This window comes from Rhineura floridana, chromosome 4 (genome assembly GCF_030035675.1).
Source record: "Rhineura floridana isolate rRhiFlo1 chromosome 4, rRhiFlo1.hap2, whole genome shotgun sequence".
NCBI lineage: Eukaryota > Metazoa > Chordata > Lepidosauria > Squamata > Rhineuridae > Rhineura > Rhineura floridana.
Genome location: NC_084483.1, coordinates 33,554,083 through 33,572,034, shown reverse-complemented (window position 1 = coordinate 33,572,034; position 17,952 = coordinate 33,554,083). Strand labels below are relative to the sequence as shown.

Genomic DNA, 17,952 nt, shown 5'->3' with positions numbered 1-17,952 from the left:
CTGTTCAGAAGCACTTGCTGATGATGTTGGACTCCAGTTTCCATCATCTCTGACCATTTGGCCATTTGGCTGGGGCTGATGGGAGTTGGAGTCCAACATCATCTGGAGGTTGTTCCCTCATCCCTGCTGTGATGGTACCAATAGCAAATTGAAATTCAACATTTTTCCTCAGGAGTGGTCAGAGCTCCCTCCCTCTGCCTGGCTATCCAGTAAATCTCTATGTTATCAGAAATCTCTGCGGCTGGCAGGGCCCTGACTTGAAAATCACTGCCATCCTAGGCTCTGGCAGGAGTAAGTACAGCTTTTAGAGGCTATGCTCTTCGTGCCATATTGCACCAGTGGAGGAACTGTTAAGCCTCATCCCATGTACTCTGAAAGAGAATGCCATCCAATAGCATTGGGATGTTAGACATCTTTACCATCAGAAATACATTGTGTGTGAGAGATATTGCATCATCACGTAATAAATGGTCCATCATACTATGGCATTAATTGCACTTTTCCAGGCCAAACATATTTAGAAATATTCTGCAGAACCCCTGCTGAAAATTACAGAACTTCCAATTTGTAATGAAGCAGAGTGCGTCTGTAGCTCACCTTCATTTAATTCAGCTTCATTCTTCCATCACATTAAAATATAACCCAGAAGCATAAAATTATACTTAAAATTGAGCTTTCAACTTTTATTTCCAGATGTCATATGTTCTGTATATTCTATTGTTCAACATTAAGGCTAAGTTTTGAAGTAAAACCTCTAGTACAGATCAGCCAAAGATTTGGCTAATTATCTGTTACCATGATGTGAAGTTCAGTCTTTCTAATTTCTCTGCATATTTCTCCATCAGTACCACAGGGCTCCTCTTGTCTTTAGGCCATACATGGCATTCCCCACCCCCCACCTGCCTTCTTCACTCTTTAACAGGCCTGTATTTGATGTTCCTTGCCCTTAAGTTTGAGACTGGACTGTATCATTCTCAAGTGGAGGCAGAGAACCTGTGGCCCTCCAGATGCTGTTGGCCTACACCTCCCATCATCTCTGACCATTGGCCATGCTAATGAGGTTGATGGGAGTTAGAGGGCCACAGTTTCCCCGTCTCTGCTGTTAGATATACTCAACATACCAATTGATATCATTCTGGCACCAGGGGAACTGGAGTCCAATAACATCTGGAGAGCTACAGGTTCCCTACCCTTGTTCAAGGTGATGGCATTTTCAAGCCGGCCAATGGATTTTATTCTCTTAAATCAGCATGCTGCATGTGAGCCCATGATACATATATGCCCATTTTATAGTGAGTAATGGGAAGGTACCATGGACAGCAGTGTCTCAGCTAAACACTAAAAAAACCTTTCTAGCTTACCTTTTTATTTTTTTGTGTTTTAAAAGTTTTATAAATTCCTTTGTCATTAATACTCACATTATTTTTTGCATTTCAAAAGTTTTATGAATTCTTTTGTTATTAATGTACAATATATAGATGTAGATGTGGACTTTGTTTTTTCATACACTCACTATCTGACACAAACACCTGATTATTGTCTAAGATGCAGATAGTTTTAATGTTTGATCTTGATCATGGACAGAGCCGAGGACAAAGAATTAATACAGCTTTTGAAATGCACCTGGTTTTTAATGGGTGGTGGTGACAGGGAAGTGGGTGCAGGACATGTCTGATACACTTGGAAGGGGAAGAGAAGAGGAACCGCCAGGTTGTTCCATTTTGCGGATCACTGTTTTCTGGCCTCACCGCTGCAAGTGAAGGCATCCTTAATGCTTAGACATATCCCCAATATTGATCTATAGAAAGCGACAGGGATTGCGTGAAACAGCTGTGCTTTTGCTTTGGCCAACTCTGATTTTGAATATGATCTGCCCCTCTTAGAGTTAGGGTTGCAAGTTTTCACTACAAGCCTCCTCTTACCATTTTGTTCTTATCATGCATTTTGCTTATCATGCAGTACTGCTGCCACTAATGTAGAAATGCTGCAGTGGATTAAGGGCCAAACTATATTTTAGGGAAAACATGTGATTTAATATGTGTGTATTTTTTTCCTTTTAGAATAGCAGCTGGGGGAGCAGGGGGCTGGCTAGGGAACTAATCAGGACTTGGTACCACAGCATGCAAGTGTTTTTTAAAAAAAATACATTATCCTTTCTATGCTGTGGTCCCAGTGAAAATCCCAACCCCGATGCTGCAGTTTGTCTCAGGAGGGAAGTTGGCACTGGCACTAGTAGCATTTGCCTTTTCAAGGCAAATTGCAGTTGGAGGGCATTTTTGTTGGGATCACAGCATGGGTAGAAAAAGGGTTAAAATGCCTTCTCTACACTCTGTGGTCTCATTCCTGACCTAATCGCCCTCCTCCATACCTATTGTTTTAAAAGGGAAAAAAAGTACACACACAACAGTAGGGTACATACTTAACCTAACATTTAGTTTGGCCCTTGGACAACACACACGCACACAGAAGCACTTTTCTTCAACCTCAGTGTGGGAGCTGCAATGTCCTTCCACAATAGTTAGAATGTTTGTGAACTTCCTCTCAGAGTAATTCTACCACTGGTGGGGGCAAAGGTGATTTTCCAAAAGGTGAAGGACAATTTTTAACTATATATATTTTAAAGTTCAGTCATTAAACAATGGCTGGGACTTGCACAGACCCTCTTCTGGTAGACAACAACAAACTACTTCAAGGTATTCAATTACCAAGAATCTGAACAAATGTCATGCTGATATTTGCACTGGGTTTCACCTTGCAGTAGTAGGATTTAATGCCAATGCCAGTCCGCTGTCTTTTAATTATTTCCCATTCTGTATCGGGAAGAGGAGCCATAATCCTTTTGTTAGATGTAATGCTAATTTCACATGTTGCATGGCTTGGTTATGGCTTGGAGAAACTAAGAGGGGTGATTTCATGGTTTAATGATGGGCATTTTCTCCTCTTTCATCTTGCCAGATGGTGATGTTGATGTCTTGTTGGACAAATTTTATCAAGAAAATAGAGCCCACATTTCATCATCTCTTTCTGCTTTGGCAACTAAACCAACAGCAGCGGATGTAACTGGAACAGCTGTGTGTACAAGTAAGTGGTGTGTGCATGTAACGTATGAAGATGATTGCCTTTTCACATCTGTGTCCATCCCACCCCTTCCTCCAAGGGGTTTGGAGCAGCATGTTAGCCTCACAAAGACCCAACAGGTTGAGAGACAGTCACTTGCCCCAACGTTATCCAATGAGCTTCAGAGCTAAACAGGAACTGGGAGTGAACCATTGCTTTCATGTCCTGCTTGTGTTAAGCTTCCCAGAGTCACCTGGTTGGCCACTGTGGGAAACAGGGTACTGGACTAGCTAGTTCTTTGGTCTTCCCTCTCTGGGATGCTTCTGCTGGTCTGAGCCTTTATGCATGAACTCAGTAAATGTAACTTGATTAGTCTAATATTATAAACTGCATCTGTTAGTCATTAATTACATCTCTGCTTCAGTCAGCTGAAAAATATAACCCAGCGGGTGAGAAGATCATATGCCCTTGTTTAATTGTAAAGTTTACGACCCATGAACAAAAAGTAGAGCTGTGTGCAAATGGCCTTTCAAAATTCTCAACCCTCTTTGTGGGCAGAGAAACTGGGACCATTTCACCAAACTTATTTGGAATGGGGAAGGAGGAGAAGTTCTCCAACAGTTTCTTGGAGCAGGGCTCACCATTAGCGGTGACAGTAGCACTGCTTCTTTCTTTTTCCTTACAGGGTTTTCTTTTGCTGCTGTTGATGCAAGTGGCAGCAGCAGCGACAATGTTGGCAGCCTGGCCATTTTGCATCCTCCACAATGCCATAGACTTAGTGTCATTCTGGGCACTGTGTGGGGGAAATGGTGGCAGCCACAAAAAACGGTGGAATATACTGTATTCAGAGAAAATTCTGCAAATGAACCTTTTTGTATAGGATGAGAAATAAAACTCACAAAAATGTTACTGGAAAAATGTCTGAGAAATTTCATTTCAGCTTTTAAAATAAAAGCAGACAGCAAAATGTATGGGGAATAGAGAATCCATGCTTTTCCTATATAAGTGGCTTTTATTTTTCTTGGGCATTCCTTACAGTTACCTCTAGTTGCCTCCATGAGGCCCAGCTCCTTGCTCCAAAGCAGTGATCCTTAATGCATGATTCCCTGTAAAGGTTAGCCCATGTAATCAGATCATGGTGTTCCAAAGCAGAGAGTGGAAGCAGACTTAGGTGTCCCACACTAGTGTTGTTCCAAATGCTCCCATGGCTATCTATAACATTCATGCTATAAATAAAAGAGAACTTATACATATTTAAATAAGGTTAAACTCTGACTTTCACTATATTTTTGCTTTCTCCCTCCCTGTAGGTTATAACCTGGAGCGGCATCAGATCCGCCCCTTCCAGCTTGCGGTGGCTCAGAAATTGCTGTCCCATGTTTGCTCCATTGCAGACTCCAGTACTCAAAACCTTGACTTGGGCTCCTTTGAGAAAGTTGATTTTCTGATATGTGTCCCTCCTTCAGAAGTGACGTACCAGCAAACCCTGTTCCACCTCTGGCATTCAGGTGCTGATTGCCAAAAATGTGTACAAAATCAGAGATAACAACACTTGCTTTTCGACTGGCCAGTATTCATTCATTCATTGTCTTTCTTTAGGTGTTTTATTAGAACTGGGCTTGGAGAAGGAGCATCTTACAAAGCAGAGGGTTGAGCAATATGTAGTCAAACTCGATGCAGAAGCCCAGACTAAGTTTAAGGCCTTTTTGCAAAACTCTATGCAAAATCCACACACTCTCTTTGTGTTGATCCATGACCATGCTCACTGGGACCTCGTGAGGTAAGAATGAGTTCACTTTTCAGGCGATGATGTTATGATGCCTGGAGACACTCTTTGCAAATGGCAATTGTATTGTGTTGTACAATCTTTTTAAAGCTATTCCGAACACATCTCCAAATACAAACTTGCTTCCTTTGTTACTGCTTGTGATATTACAACCAGTGCAAGTAGGGGTACCCCTGTGCTATAAACTGTAACCCTTACAGTTTCAGTTCTTTATATTAAAGCGTCTTTGTAAAAAATGTCCTCTGTTGTTTAACCCTAGCATCTGATTAATAAAGTTCTTCTTATGAGAGAGTTTAAAAAAGATCAATGGATGTGCATCAATTTTGCTCTTTGTCAAAGACTGGGAACCTGTGGCCCTGCAGCTGTTGCCAGATTTCATCTTCCATTAGCCCCAACCAGCATGCCTAATAATAAGGGATGTTGGGAGTTGTAGTCCGCTGGAGAGCCACGGGTTCTCTATGCCTGCTCTATGTATATATTTACAGTGCTAACACTTAAAAGTGTGTATTCTTGTTTCTTTTTTTTTACAGTGCAGTCCACAGCCTTTATCCTTCTCAGTCAGATCCAGCCATGGGTCTTGTGGACAGACTGCTAAACTGTAGGGAGGTGAAAGAAGCCCCAAATATTGTGACACTGCATGTGACTTCCTTCCCCTATGCCTTGCAAACGCAACACACCCGCATCAGCCCTTATAATGAAATCCACTGGCCTTCATTATACAACAATGTAAGAAGATAATTCTTAGGATCTATGTGAGCTTTTCTTTTCTTTTCAGGTGTTTAACACCTGGTGTTCCTGTAATGCCGCCCGGGGCACCTGCTGGGTGGTAGGGCGGGATATAAATAAAATAATAATATAGTCACACTGTTACGTTCTATGACAAAAGTGTTAAGCAAAATTATGGGGCTCCCCTCCATATTTACTGATACCCAGACACTTCTCTTTTTTTCTGAATCCCTTTATATCTTCTCTTTTGCCCCGATTCTCTCACCTTTCCCCATTAAGAACCCCATTAAGGGTGGAACTTATGGATGGTATCCATCAGTTGACAAGGAGGATGTAATGTTCTCTATTTGTGCTCCAATATCCCTGCAGCGCCACAAAGGATTCTAGCGTGCACTCAATAAGCTTCCCCCCCCGGCAATATTATGCATTCATGATGATTTGTGCTCATGGTGATATCAGCATAGTTATATGTGACTCCACTTTCAATACCATTTGTATCTGCAAAAGTTTTGGGTTGGTCCTGTCCAATCAGTGCATGTCCTGTAACTTCTTGCTGAAATCCTCTAACTTTTTATACCATAAATGTTCCATTTCTTGCCCCATTTTTGTTGTGCTGTAATGCAGAAGGGCCCCTCAAGATGGCACTAATGCAGTAACACTGGGGAAGCATCAAAGAACAACTAATAAAGCGGAATGATGTGTGGCTGGTCCAGTATAAATCTACCCCTAATGCACTGTTCCTATCAATGACCTATTGCAGAATACTCTCTCTTTCTCTCTCTCTCTCTCTCTCTCACACACACACACACACACACACATAGAGTTTGGAGGGTAAGGATTCTGGTCATGCTAGATGGAAGTGACAGAATAAGCCCCATGTTCACACAGGGTCTGGCATGGCTGCCCCTCTGTGAATTGTGCTGCCACAGACAGTTGCCTAATCTGCTGGTGTAGTTGAGCCATCTCTGAATGGGTACAGATGAGCATTGTGACAGAGAGGAGAAGTAATATTAGCCAAGGAGAAGCGACAGGATGTTATTTACAGTCCTGTATATATTTGTGATAGATTGGTGAACTATTATGCCCTTTTAATAGTCTCATTTCTTTTAGGGCGCAGACTTGTATCATGAAAACAAGAAGTATTATGGATTGTCTGAATTTATTGATTCAACTCTTTCTGGACATAGCCTTCCATTGCTACGTTATGACAGCTCTTTTGAAGCAATGGTCATGGCTTTGGGGAAAAGGTACAGTGTATGCCTTACAGTATAATTAAAATTAAAGAAGCAATATAATTTGGTGGGTAGTATAGTGTTCCATGAAACAGATCTGGGTTCTATTGCCCTTGTGCGCTTGGTCAAATACATTCATTTATTTAAATGAGTAAAAACAACAGTGCATTGCCAACCCAATTTCTAATAATTAGAGAAAAGTGGCCATTAGTAAGAAACAAGTGGGACATGCAACAAAATGTTGCAGTGTATCCCAACACACTATGAGGGAGTGCTCTAGGCAGCCCAGAACAGGAGCCTTGTAGTAATGTTCAGGCTTAGGCCTGTCAGTGGGAGTGTGGAACAGAACAAAAGACATGTTTTTCTCCCCTCTCTCCAGTGAAATGTCCCCTGGAGGGCTGCCAGTTGCAATCCTGCACGTTTTGTGGGGTGAGGAGCACACACTACTGGAGATGGGCAAGGCACTCCCCCTTGACCCTAATACCCTCCTCTAGGATACTTACTATAAGCCTGGGGTAGCTGACATGGTGCACCCCAGATTATGTAAACTTCAACTCCCATCAGCCCCAGCCAGCATGGCTTATAGTCAGGGATGATAGGAGTTGTAATTTAACAATATCTAGAGGGCACCACATCAGCTATCCTTGTAGCTGTAGGTCAGTTCCCTTTCTTCACCTGCCCTTCATTTTCCATCTTCCCCTCCCCAATTGACACGCAAAGATTCTGTGTCTCAAACTGCTCTCAGCCACAGACCTGGTGTGACAGACTCCCACAGTAGCAAACTAGATCCAAGTATAAGCTTGCAATCATGTAAGTTAAAAAAAAAAAAGGCAGGGGGGATTTTTTCAGGATTTCAGTATGTGGGGAGGGTAAGGTTTAACCCTTTCCTCTCTTGCTGTGATTCTGACAAAATTTCCACTGCATACACCTGCTATTAGCCACCAATGGCTATTGTCACAAATAGAGGCTTCATTCCTGGGGTTTATTTTCTTTGTGTCATGTCTAGTTTGGCCCTGACTGTATTCTGATTTCCTTAGATCCCCTCTCTCTGTATACACATACATTGACTCAGCTGTCATAACTGTTCAGCAAACTGGCCGGTTTTCATTAGGCAGATTTTAAAAAAATGTAAATTAATTCACAACATATGTACTTCCATGTAACTAGCGTACTCCCCTGAGTTTACAGAAGCCCTTTTTTCGTGGGGTGGATCAATTTCAAACTGATAAACATTCAATTGTCTGAGTTTGCCATTAGAGGGAATAATGGTTTTGTCTGCATATCAAAATAGCACTGAAGGGGTTCATCATGTTTTCCAAGCAAAGCACGCTCACAAATTCTTCCTGCTTTCTGTTTTGTTTCAGGTTTCCTAGGCTGCACAGTGCGGTGATAAGGACTTTTGTGCTCGTTCAGCACTACTCTGCAGCCATGATGGCAGTATGTGGCTTGTCCCAGATGAAAAATTACACAACAGTCGAAACTCTTGAAATCACTCAGAATCTCATCAATTCTTCACGGCAGTGCCCCAGCGGACATGGGCTAATGGTAGTGTTAAGGATTCCATGCATACCTTTGGCAGCAGTCGCTTATGAACGCCTCAACCATGTGAGGGAAAGACTAGCCCTAGAAGACCATTTTGAAATCATCTTGGGGAATCCCAACTCTGGAATCTCCATAGGGAAGCACTTTCTGGAGCAACTCAAGGTACTCAACTCCAGCTGGAGTTCCATCCTCAGCTGCACAGTTTGGGTGGTATTCAACGGTAATGCAGCCCGTCAGCGCAAGGATTTCCACTTGCACAACAGGACGTTCCCCTTCTCTCTGCCCCCATGCATGCTCTGTGTCCTCCCCAAATCTGCTCTGGAAGGTTGGAGAACACCTAGAACTGATTTAAGGGGCACATAAGGGGAAAGTCCCGTTGCGCAAGTAGAAATCCTTGTGTTGACAGATGTTTACGTAGCACTACGTTGGATACAGCCCATTGTATCAGTGGTAGCTGGTGCCCCTTGGGATTGGTGAGGCAGAAGGCAGGGAGAGCAACAGTAGGTGGAGCCAGAGGCAATGACAGAGAGAGCCACAGCCAATGACTGTAGTATTGTTGACTGTATTGAGTTGGTTTTGCATTTTAAACATGTAAGCCACTTTGTGGAGGACTGGCTCAAAAAGGGGATTATAAATCCCTTAAATAAATAAATATTATTCTGAACCATATTATGAAATGGGAACAGAGACTGACTGAATGACTATAGCTTGCCCAAGGGCACTCAGAATGCTCTTGGCTGAGCTGAGATTTGAACCAGGAACTTGATGGTTCACATTTTTAACCACAGTGCCACATTACACCAGCTCTTAAGTACAGCAGCTGTTTCTCTTTCTCTTGAATAAGCTCTATAATGTTCTAACTGGTTTGTTTCAAATATTGTAACAGATCTGGCAGAAAATTGAAGATGCTGAATGGAGACCTCAAACCTATTTGGAACTGGAGGGACTACCTTGTATATTGATTTTTAGTGGAATGGACCCCCAAGGAGAGTCCCTCCCAAGGTAGTTCTCTGAAATACAACTGTCCCTTGTGTCTACAACCTCTTGTTGCTGTGTGACTAAAGGCCGATATAATATGAAACACATTTTATTTATTTATTATTTGATTTATATCCCCCCCTTCCTCTCAGCAGGAGCCCAGGGCGGCTAAAAACACTTTATACATCATAAAAACAGACTTTAAATGTAAATGTACTGCCTTCAAGTCGATTCCGACTTGTGGTGACCCTATGACTAGGGTTTTCATGAGGCTGAGAGGCAGTGACTGGCCCAAGGTCACCCAGTGAGCTTCATGGCTATGTGAGGATTCGAACCGTGGTCTCCCAGGTCGTAGTCCAACACCCTAACCACTACACTTTAAAATACATTAAAACAAAACATCTTTAAAAACATTCTTTTAAAAAAGCTTTCAAAACACCTTTAAAAAAAAAAAGTTAGAAACACACTTATATATTTACGGGAAGAGAATTCCACAGGGTAGGTGCCGCCACACTAAAGGTCCGTTTCCTATGTTGTGCAGAACTGACCTCCTGATAAGATGGTATCTGCAGGAGGCCCTCACCTGCAGAGTGCAGTGATCGACTGGGTATATAAGGGATAAGACAGTCTTTCAGGTATCCTGGTCCCAAACTGCATAGGGCTTTGTACACCAGAACTAGAACCTTGAACATGAATATTGCAGGTTGCATCTCTTTTTGAATGACACAGAGCAAACTTCATGATACTTTCTTCTTTAATCTACTAATAATAGCATCTAAGGTGTTGGACATGACCTTTTGAATTATCTAGAGTTTCACAGAACCTCTTCAGAGTTTTGTAGACAACATTTATTCATTTATTTATTAAACTTATATCCCGCCCTTCCTCCCAGAAGGAGCCCAGGGAGGCAAGCAAAACTCTAAAACATCTTAAAACCACAAGACTTTAAAACTTAACAAAACAAAACATCTTTAAAAACATATCAAAACAAAACAGCTTTGAAACCATCTTAAAAAGCAGTTCCAACACAGATGCAGACTGGGATAAGGTCTCTATTTAAAAGACTTGGAAGTTCAGCAGCTCACCCAGTGGGGCAGAGCCGCAGCACTAGCTCCCTGGCAGTGGAGTCAGTCCTGCTTACCGGGAGGGTGAGGCGGTGGTGAGGCTGGGGCTGTGCAAATGCACTGGCATAGCCAATTTGGAGCTCCCATTGGTGCACCCATACAGCCCCAGCCTCATCACCGTATCGCATCTCTCGGTAAGCACCACTGACTCCGTTGCCAGGAAGCTGTTGTTGAGGTTCTGCTTCTGCTAGGCGAGCCACTCCTGGGCCCAGTGTAAGGAAAACACTTGCTTTGTTGCTTGTCTTCAGTAGGAGCAGCACTGAATTTTCACTCACCAAATGACATGCTACACCTGCCAAAATGTTCTTTTCTTCCCAACTGTTAAACATACAGAAATCTGAGCCCTGCACTGCCGCAGTCATGATATAGCTGAATTGCAAAAGGATTTTGCCATGTTGCTTTCAGGACAGAAATCCTTTCAATTATTATAACCAGGATATTGTATAATTCACTTAGTTTTTCTGTCTGTCTATCTCGCCAAGGTCCTTGAGATACTGTGACCTACGCTTGATAAATTCCTCTTGCTTGGTGAGAACAGCCTTGGAGCAAGAACTTGGCTTAGCAGCCTATTTTGTGAGTTCTGAAATCCCTGTGGAGAAAGCAGTAGCAGTGAATGATGTCCTGGAGAGTGACCCAGAGAAGCTAAGCAGTACTGATAATGAAGATGAAGAAACCGTAACAGAAGGTAAAGGGACATCCATAGGACCATTGCACTAAAAAAAAAAGGGGGGGGACCTTTTTCAGCTTGAGGGGGCCATATGCCAGTGGTGGGAAGGGGCAAAGACAAAAGCGGGTGGAGCAATGTTATATTTTCAGGCATGCAGAAGTCAGGTTTCTGCACATGCACAAGAACACACATCTCCCTATCCTCCATCCAAAAAAGGAGCAGGCATCATCACAATTCAAAGACACATTGCAGCCAGGCAACAGAATTTGAGGAGGGTGTTGGGCAGGGCTGGTGAGGAGTGTGGCTTGGGGAGAGGGGCTGTGGCCTGATCAGAGTGCATGGTCTCGGAAGAGTCCCGAGGGCCAGATAGAGAGCACTGGAGGGCCACATTTAGCCCCCGGGCCTGAGGTTCCCTACCTTTGCACTAAATTGATGCTTGTGACTGGGAGAACTCCCACCCTCCCTGACCATTAGCCATGCAGGCTGAGGCTGACAGGAGTTGGAGTCCCAACAACATCTAGAGGATTAGAGGCTCTCACCACATACTCTGCTTCTTTAGTCCTTTTGCATTTTTAAGTTAGATCGATCGTGTCCAGCAAATGTAATGCAAGTTCATTTACCCCACAATTGTGGAACAGGTTCTGCTTCAGAAAACAGAAGCCCTGTCAAAAGAGAAAGGTCAGGCTCACATGATTCGGCAGCTTCCTCCACCTCTTCTAAAACGTCAAGTAAGGCTTCAGCACCACTCCTTTTCAATATGTACTTTGGATGTCAAAATTGTAATAGTTTAACCCATGTGGCTAATTGAATTTTTCATCACTCGTACAAAAAGGGGGCAAATTTTTTAAATTAAATCAATGTTGTAAGGGCAACACTCAAGCTTAATGGATTAAATACTTTCTAAAATGTTTGATTTGGAAAATTACTGTTAACAGCAGAAGATAAGAGGACTTCAAAAATTTGACCTGCAGTGCAGTCTGTTGCCTTGATCTCTAAGCTTTGCCACTTGGAATACAGCAGTATGGTATAAACATTGTACATTATGTGCCTGCATGTGCACATGCTTAATGCATATTCCCCTATGAATTATCCTGTTGGAGCCATATGAGTGAGTTGTCTCTCTTTCTAACTTGGAGCTACTTTATATATGACGTCCTACATGGAGGTAATCATCATGCAGGAAAACAGGTGTGCTCTTAATTGTGTACTGCAGTGTGAGTGCATATTTTGCCACAAGGACATGGATCAGGAAGCCATGGCAGGCATCAGCTTCCTAACCCACATACAACAAAATAAACACTTGTGTCACTTTCCACAAGTGCTGGTGTACAGATTCTCTCCCACTCATCCCCCAACATAGAGATTTATATTATAAGGCTTTTCAGAAATATGCATGAAGTGGCCCTTGATCCTCCACGTCTTGCTCCAGGGTTCTCTGCTATGGCTTTGAAATCAGCCATGATCCAATATGTCCTTATTTCTTTGCCTCTGGGTTGGGTGTGGCATAGAGAACACTGCTAGCTGATCCACCTGCATTTTGATTTGTTCCAGGGTTGCACCAAACCATTTTAGTGTTGCGATAGGTGGATTATAGTGGAACAAGTTATGTTCATTGAATTTGTGCTTAAGCAGCTGTTAGTTGCCCCACATGAACTAGTTTGCCACTGATCACAGCACCACTTAATCCAGAATTTAGAATTTCTGTGGCCATGTTGGAGTTTAGGCATATATTGAATCAAACAGATGTATCTACATTCGGCACTCACCTCACTTTGAGAAATCTATACACTGCATTTGATCTGGTTGTGTGAATTGTGCCTTAGCTTTTGCTTGCTAAAGGAAGGGTCACTATGATGAAGAATGAGAAACCCAGCTCTCTGGGCTCAAGAGGAGCAATGTACCATATTGGGCCCACATTTCTGCTTTATTTATTGTAGACACGTAATGATTTCTGGGATAACTTCTTGGGTTTGGGAGATATTGGAGCCTGTAGTTGCCACTCTGTTAAATTCTGGATTTTGTTCGTAGGCACAGCATTCTGCAGTGAAACATCTCCTCCTATGGTAACTGCGGGGGAGGTAGGAAAGTCACCCCATCAGGTACTCAGCAGCAGCACTGAAGAGAGTGTGAATAAGACTGAAAGGCAAAGGCTGAAAGTGGACAAAGACTCAAAGCTGAGTGCTAAAACTACTCAGGCTTCCATCACGTCATCATCACCATCCCCTTTCTCATCTTCCTGCCCCTCTTCAGCACCTACCCACAGCTCTTTTGTCCTGCAGGCATCTCAGTGCTCCATGACCAAAGCGTCCCAGCAACCTCCCATAGTTTACCTGCCTAAACTGGTGTATGACATTGTTACCTCTGCAGATAGCACAGGGCTTCCTAAGTCATCGTCCCTCTTGCCTTACCATTCAGTGCTGTGGGCAAGTTCTTTCCGCCCCCTCATGAGTAAAATGATGACCTGCACAGAGCAGTCTCTGTATTACCGCCAGTGGACTGTCCCCAAACCAATCCATATGGACTACAATAATAGGAATGAAGGCAGGATGGACACCTTTCATCCAAGGAGGCTTCTGCTGAGTGGACCACCACAGGTAGGCAATAAGAGCCGGGTAACAATTTTTTTAAATTATTATTAACTTTGCTTCACTATCTCATCAAAATATAAGAATTGCTTTGTTGTATTAGACTAAAGGTCTCACCCAGAACAGCATTCTGCTTCTCCCTTGGATGCTGGATGTCTCCAAGTGGAATTAAGCTCCTCCTGTCACTTGAAGGTGGGAAGCCCAGTGACTTCGGAGGAAGTTGTAAGCTCTCCCTTCAAGCCTCAGTTCTGTTCATTTTCTGCCTTTGCTCGGAGCAGCCCCATCTGAATACAGCTCTCCAGTTGTCTTCCCATCCTACTCCTCCTCTCTGAGGCATGTATTGTCTTTTCCCTGTTTCTGCCTCTTTTTTACTTCTTGATGGCACCCTTCTTTCTTCGGGGAGGAAAAAAGCCTCTTATTCTTTACTGGACCATTTCTCCACTTCTTCTCTCCTGCTGATGAGAGTCCAACAATGCCTGGAGACCCACAGGATCTGATTCCCTGTTCTAGTCCAATACGTTTTTCATTTCCTCTTGAAATGTATTCTTAATAGTGACCAGCTAGATCCCTCTGGATGCTCACACGCTGGGTATGTTGGTGATAACTATCCCCTGTTCTTTCCCTCCTTTGGGTATCCTTAAGCATCTAATAACCTGAGAATAGGAATGAATGGCAGACAATGTTATAGTATAAAAATCTTACTCAAATATTTATTTTATTAAAATATCTAAAAAAAAAGATGATGATGAAAAAAACAGCTACACAATAAGCACAATATATATTTTTTTAAAAAATCAAGATAAAATACACAATACATCCCTTAAAATGAGCAGTTAAACACTATCAGGACACAACAATTAATAAAAAATGAATTGAAATAAAAAAATCTTAAGAGTTCTTTTTTAAATGACCAATGATGGGGCCATATGTACTTCCTGGAGGAGGACAATCCATAAATATGGAGCCACCACTGAAAAGGCCATTTCTCAAGTTCCAGTCATCCTAACATTGCTTACAAATAGGCCAGAGAGCAGATTTAGATATGGACCCTGTTCCTCAGAGGATACTCAGAAGTCTGGGACCATGCCCTTATATATTTTTAAAATAAAATTTGGAGTACAGTAACAACCGTGAGTACCAGGAACAGAAATGTTGAGGGAATGTCACATCTGGACTTTGAATCAAGCTGTATCAGTCAATCAGTTCAGGTATCTGAATTATGAAACTTAAATCCAAGAGCAGTTTATGTTTCTGATGTATATCTTTACAGATAGGAAAAACCGGTGCCTATCTACAGTTCCTCAGTATCTTATCTAGAATGCTGATTCGGTTGACGGAAGTAGATGTATATGATGAAGAGGAGATCAACACTGGTACGTTTTTTGTATAGAACCTTTGCTTTGGGGAATAATCTATAATTCTCTTGTTAATTAGCAGTTGACACTTTTATTTTTGTGCCCTTAATCCCCCATGTTCATTTATTCCAATTTTGCATTAATGAAGCCATTTACACTACTGATTTTAACCCTTATTTCATAGCTTAATATTGTACTGTGTATGTATTTTGGGCTTATGAATATTCTTAGTCAAATTGATTGGGTACATCTTAGATTTTCTGCTGGATAGGGGGCATCAGCAATATCTATAGATCTATATGAATGGATATGATCCCAGGGGTGTTGAAATAATTTTGAGGCTCCTACCAAGATCTCACATTTATTTTCCATCTCATTTGAAAGCTCAGAGCATTTAGAATTACTGAAAAATTAGACCAGAGTCCATACAAATATTCAAACACTGATAGAACAGTATAGAAAGATGTGCTTTCCTATGAAAGTTCTCCTGTGCTTGGGAGGCTTCCAGTCATACTTCTACAAAAAGCTTGCAGATATCCACTTGGTTGTATTCCATTTTCTACCACCCTTCATTGGTTACTGCAGTCACTATACATAAGCCAGAGCCTGGAGTCCTAAGACATGACGTGATTGCCAAGGGGAAATAATACGAGAAGCATCAGAATGGTATGTCTCAAAAGTGGTTGGAAGCCCACAGCCATTCTGTGGGATGTCATGTGTTACCAAGAAGTTGTGTGTGATTTAGCTTCATTCTGAACAGCAAGCATGATGATAATGTAAGCTCAGGCCAAATGCAAGCTAGGTATCGGTTAATTAGGGGAATCCCCAGAGGTTCCCTGAAAGATCTTCCCAAAAGTGGCTACTGTAAAGAAGAATTTGCCTGCAGTGACTGATACTATGATTTGGTTAATGAAACCCCAGAGCTCGGTGCCATATATAAGGCAGGCAATGCCTCTAATTCAGCTATTAATTATCCTTTGTAAGTAAAGGACCCATCCAAAAAGCATATCCTACTTTAATTAAAGTGATCGTCCTTGTTTGCATTTTAAAAGAAATCCAACCCTGTCTCTTTTCAGCAAGTACTGGGTTACCTTCTAATATGATTGGCTAAGGTGCCTGTGCGACTGTGCCACAACTCTGTGGTGGGAAATGTCATTGTTATGACTCATGCCAACTCATTGTCTTTTCTTCTTTAATGTTACCTGTACCTGCTACCGGACACCAGTGCAATAAAAGCACCTTTTCAAATTCAGGCCACTATCTGCTGATAAGCCTCTTCCCTATAACTAAGCTTCTTTCACATTTCCAGTTTGTTCAACTTTTGTGGGCATATCCAGAAGGCTGCTCCATACCTCTCATTTTCAAGATGCTCTGATCCTATGGATCACTGCAGGAGCTGGGTACTCTCTCTTCCTCCTACTAGTTAACATGCCTCTTACCCCCTTGTTGCCTGCCTCTGATCCATATATATTACTTCTCAGTGAATAGACAAGGTACTTTGTGAAAAGCATCAGCCGGTCTCTTTCTGCAAGGCATTTTGTTTTCCTTGACTACAGAAGAGGGTTCTAATAAGGAACCCCAAAGAAATAGAAAGTTTGGCTCTAGGATCAGTTTGCCAGCCAACCCTTTGAGACCACTATTTTGACAGGTGGAAAGAAACAGCGGAACCCCCTCGACTCCTTTAAACCCAGCTGTAACTGTTGTACACGGTTGTGCGAGATGAGAGTTCAGCATGCAAGGACACTGGAATAATCAGGAGTTCCAAACAAAAGAACACCTACTCCTGAGCAGGAGCTCACACATTTGGCTTTATTTTCACAAAGCCTTAACATATGGTTACTGGGGGGGGGGGGTAAAGGCTAAAAAGAATGGCCATGCTCTGCATGTGAATAGGGCTAAGGTCACAGATTAAATACTTCGAATAAATTGCTCTGTTAGCTGTTTCAGATAGTTTTAACTTCTGTGGAGATGGCACCCACACAACAGAGACTCTTAATTGGAACTCAATGTTCAGGAGGGTTCATACAGAAATAGGTGCTCCCATAGTTGTCCCAGATCCAAGGTGTATAGGGCTTTACAAGAAAGAATTGGCACCTTGAGTTTAGCCTGGAAACACAAGAGCTCTTGTAATATTAGAGTTACATGCTCCAAGTGACTAACACCTACCACCAGTCTGGCTGAGATATTCTGGGTTAAACTAAATTTTCAAACTTCCTTCAAGGCATTAAACACAAACAACACCTTAAAGTAATGTAGCTGAAAGCTTATCAGGACATTCACAACAGTAGCAACACCATCTTTTTACAGAAAGGAACAGCTAGTGTTCCAGCTGAAGTGGATGTGTTTCTGGCTGCTGCCTCCAGCTGGGAATCCAGGCAGAGCCTTGGGACACTCTCGTCCTGTAAACCTGCTCCTTCAGGGTGTGTTGTTTATCTCCAGCCAGCCATTACCCACTTCAGGCAGTCATCCAAAGACAATAAGAATTGTCCTTCCTTCTTCCCCCCTTCCTTTTACATTGAATTATTAATTATATTTAATTCCATATTTATTGTGTACTGAAGAGTGTGATGGTGTGCAGAACATGAGAGTTTGTTTTCCTATCATTGCCCATGAAATTCAACTCTATTGTAAGAGCTACCTCTGTGTGTTTATATCTCACAGACATCTTTTTTATTGCTGGTGTTCTAGATCTTAAAGAAGAAACAGAGCAATATCGTCACCAGCCAGGGGATGCATGGCCTGATCTAGAAACATTCAGAAAAATGCCTTTTGACTACATTATCCATGATCCAAAATACGAAGATGCAAGTCTCGTTTGTTCAAGAGTCCAGAAAACAAGCTGTGGAGGTCAGGGTTATTTATTTATTTATTTTGACAATAGGCTTATTTGTTTATTAACT

General features: G+C 42.2%; 1 protein-coding gene across 7 annotated transcripts in view; it reads left to right on the top strand.

The window, feature by feature from the left end:
* GREB1 (growth regulating estrogen receptor binding 1) overlaps positions 1-17,952 on the top strand; it is a 155,642-nt gene that overhangs the window by 110,108 nt on the left and 27,582 nt on the right. For 6 of the 7 annotated variants that reach the window (XM_061622750.1, XM_061622747.1, XM_061622751.1 and 3 more), the window contains 12 exons: positions 2,956-3,081; positions 4,368-4,565; positions 4,657-4,837; positions 5,374-5,569; positions 6,680-6,816; positions 8,166-8,505; positions 9,230-9,345; positions 10,928-11,130; positions 11,751-11,840; positions 13,141-13,706; positions 14,968-15,070; positions 17,741-17,899. In XM_061622750.1, coding sequence (XP_061478734.1) covers positions 2,956-3,081; positions 4,368-4,565; positions 4,657-4,837; positions 5,374-5,569; positions 6,680-6,816; positions 8,166-8,505; positions 9,230-9,345; positions 10,928-11,130; positions 11,751-11,840; positions 13,141-13,706; positions 14,968-15,070; positions 17,741-17,899 — 2,415 coding nt within the window. The remainder of the gene's footprint in view (positions 1-2,955; positions 3,082-4,367; positions 4,566-4,656; positions 4,838-5,373; positions 5,570-6,679; positions 6,817-8,165; positions 8,506-9,229; positions 9,346-10,927; positions 11,131-11,750; positions 11,841-13,140; positions 13,707-14,967; positions 15,071-17,740; positions 17,900-17,952) is intronic. The other variant, XM_061622752.1, reaches the window with a different exon arrangement.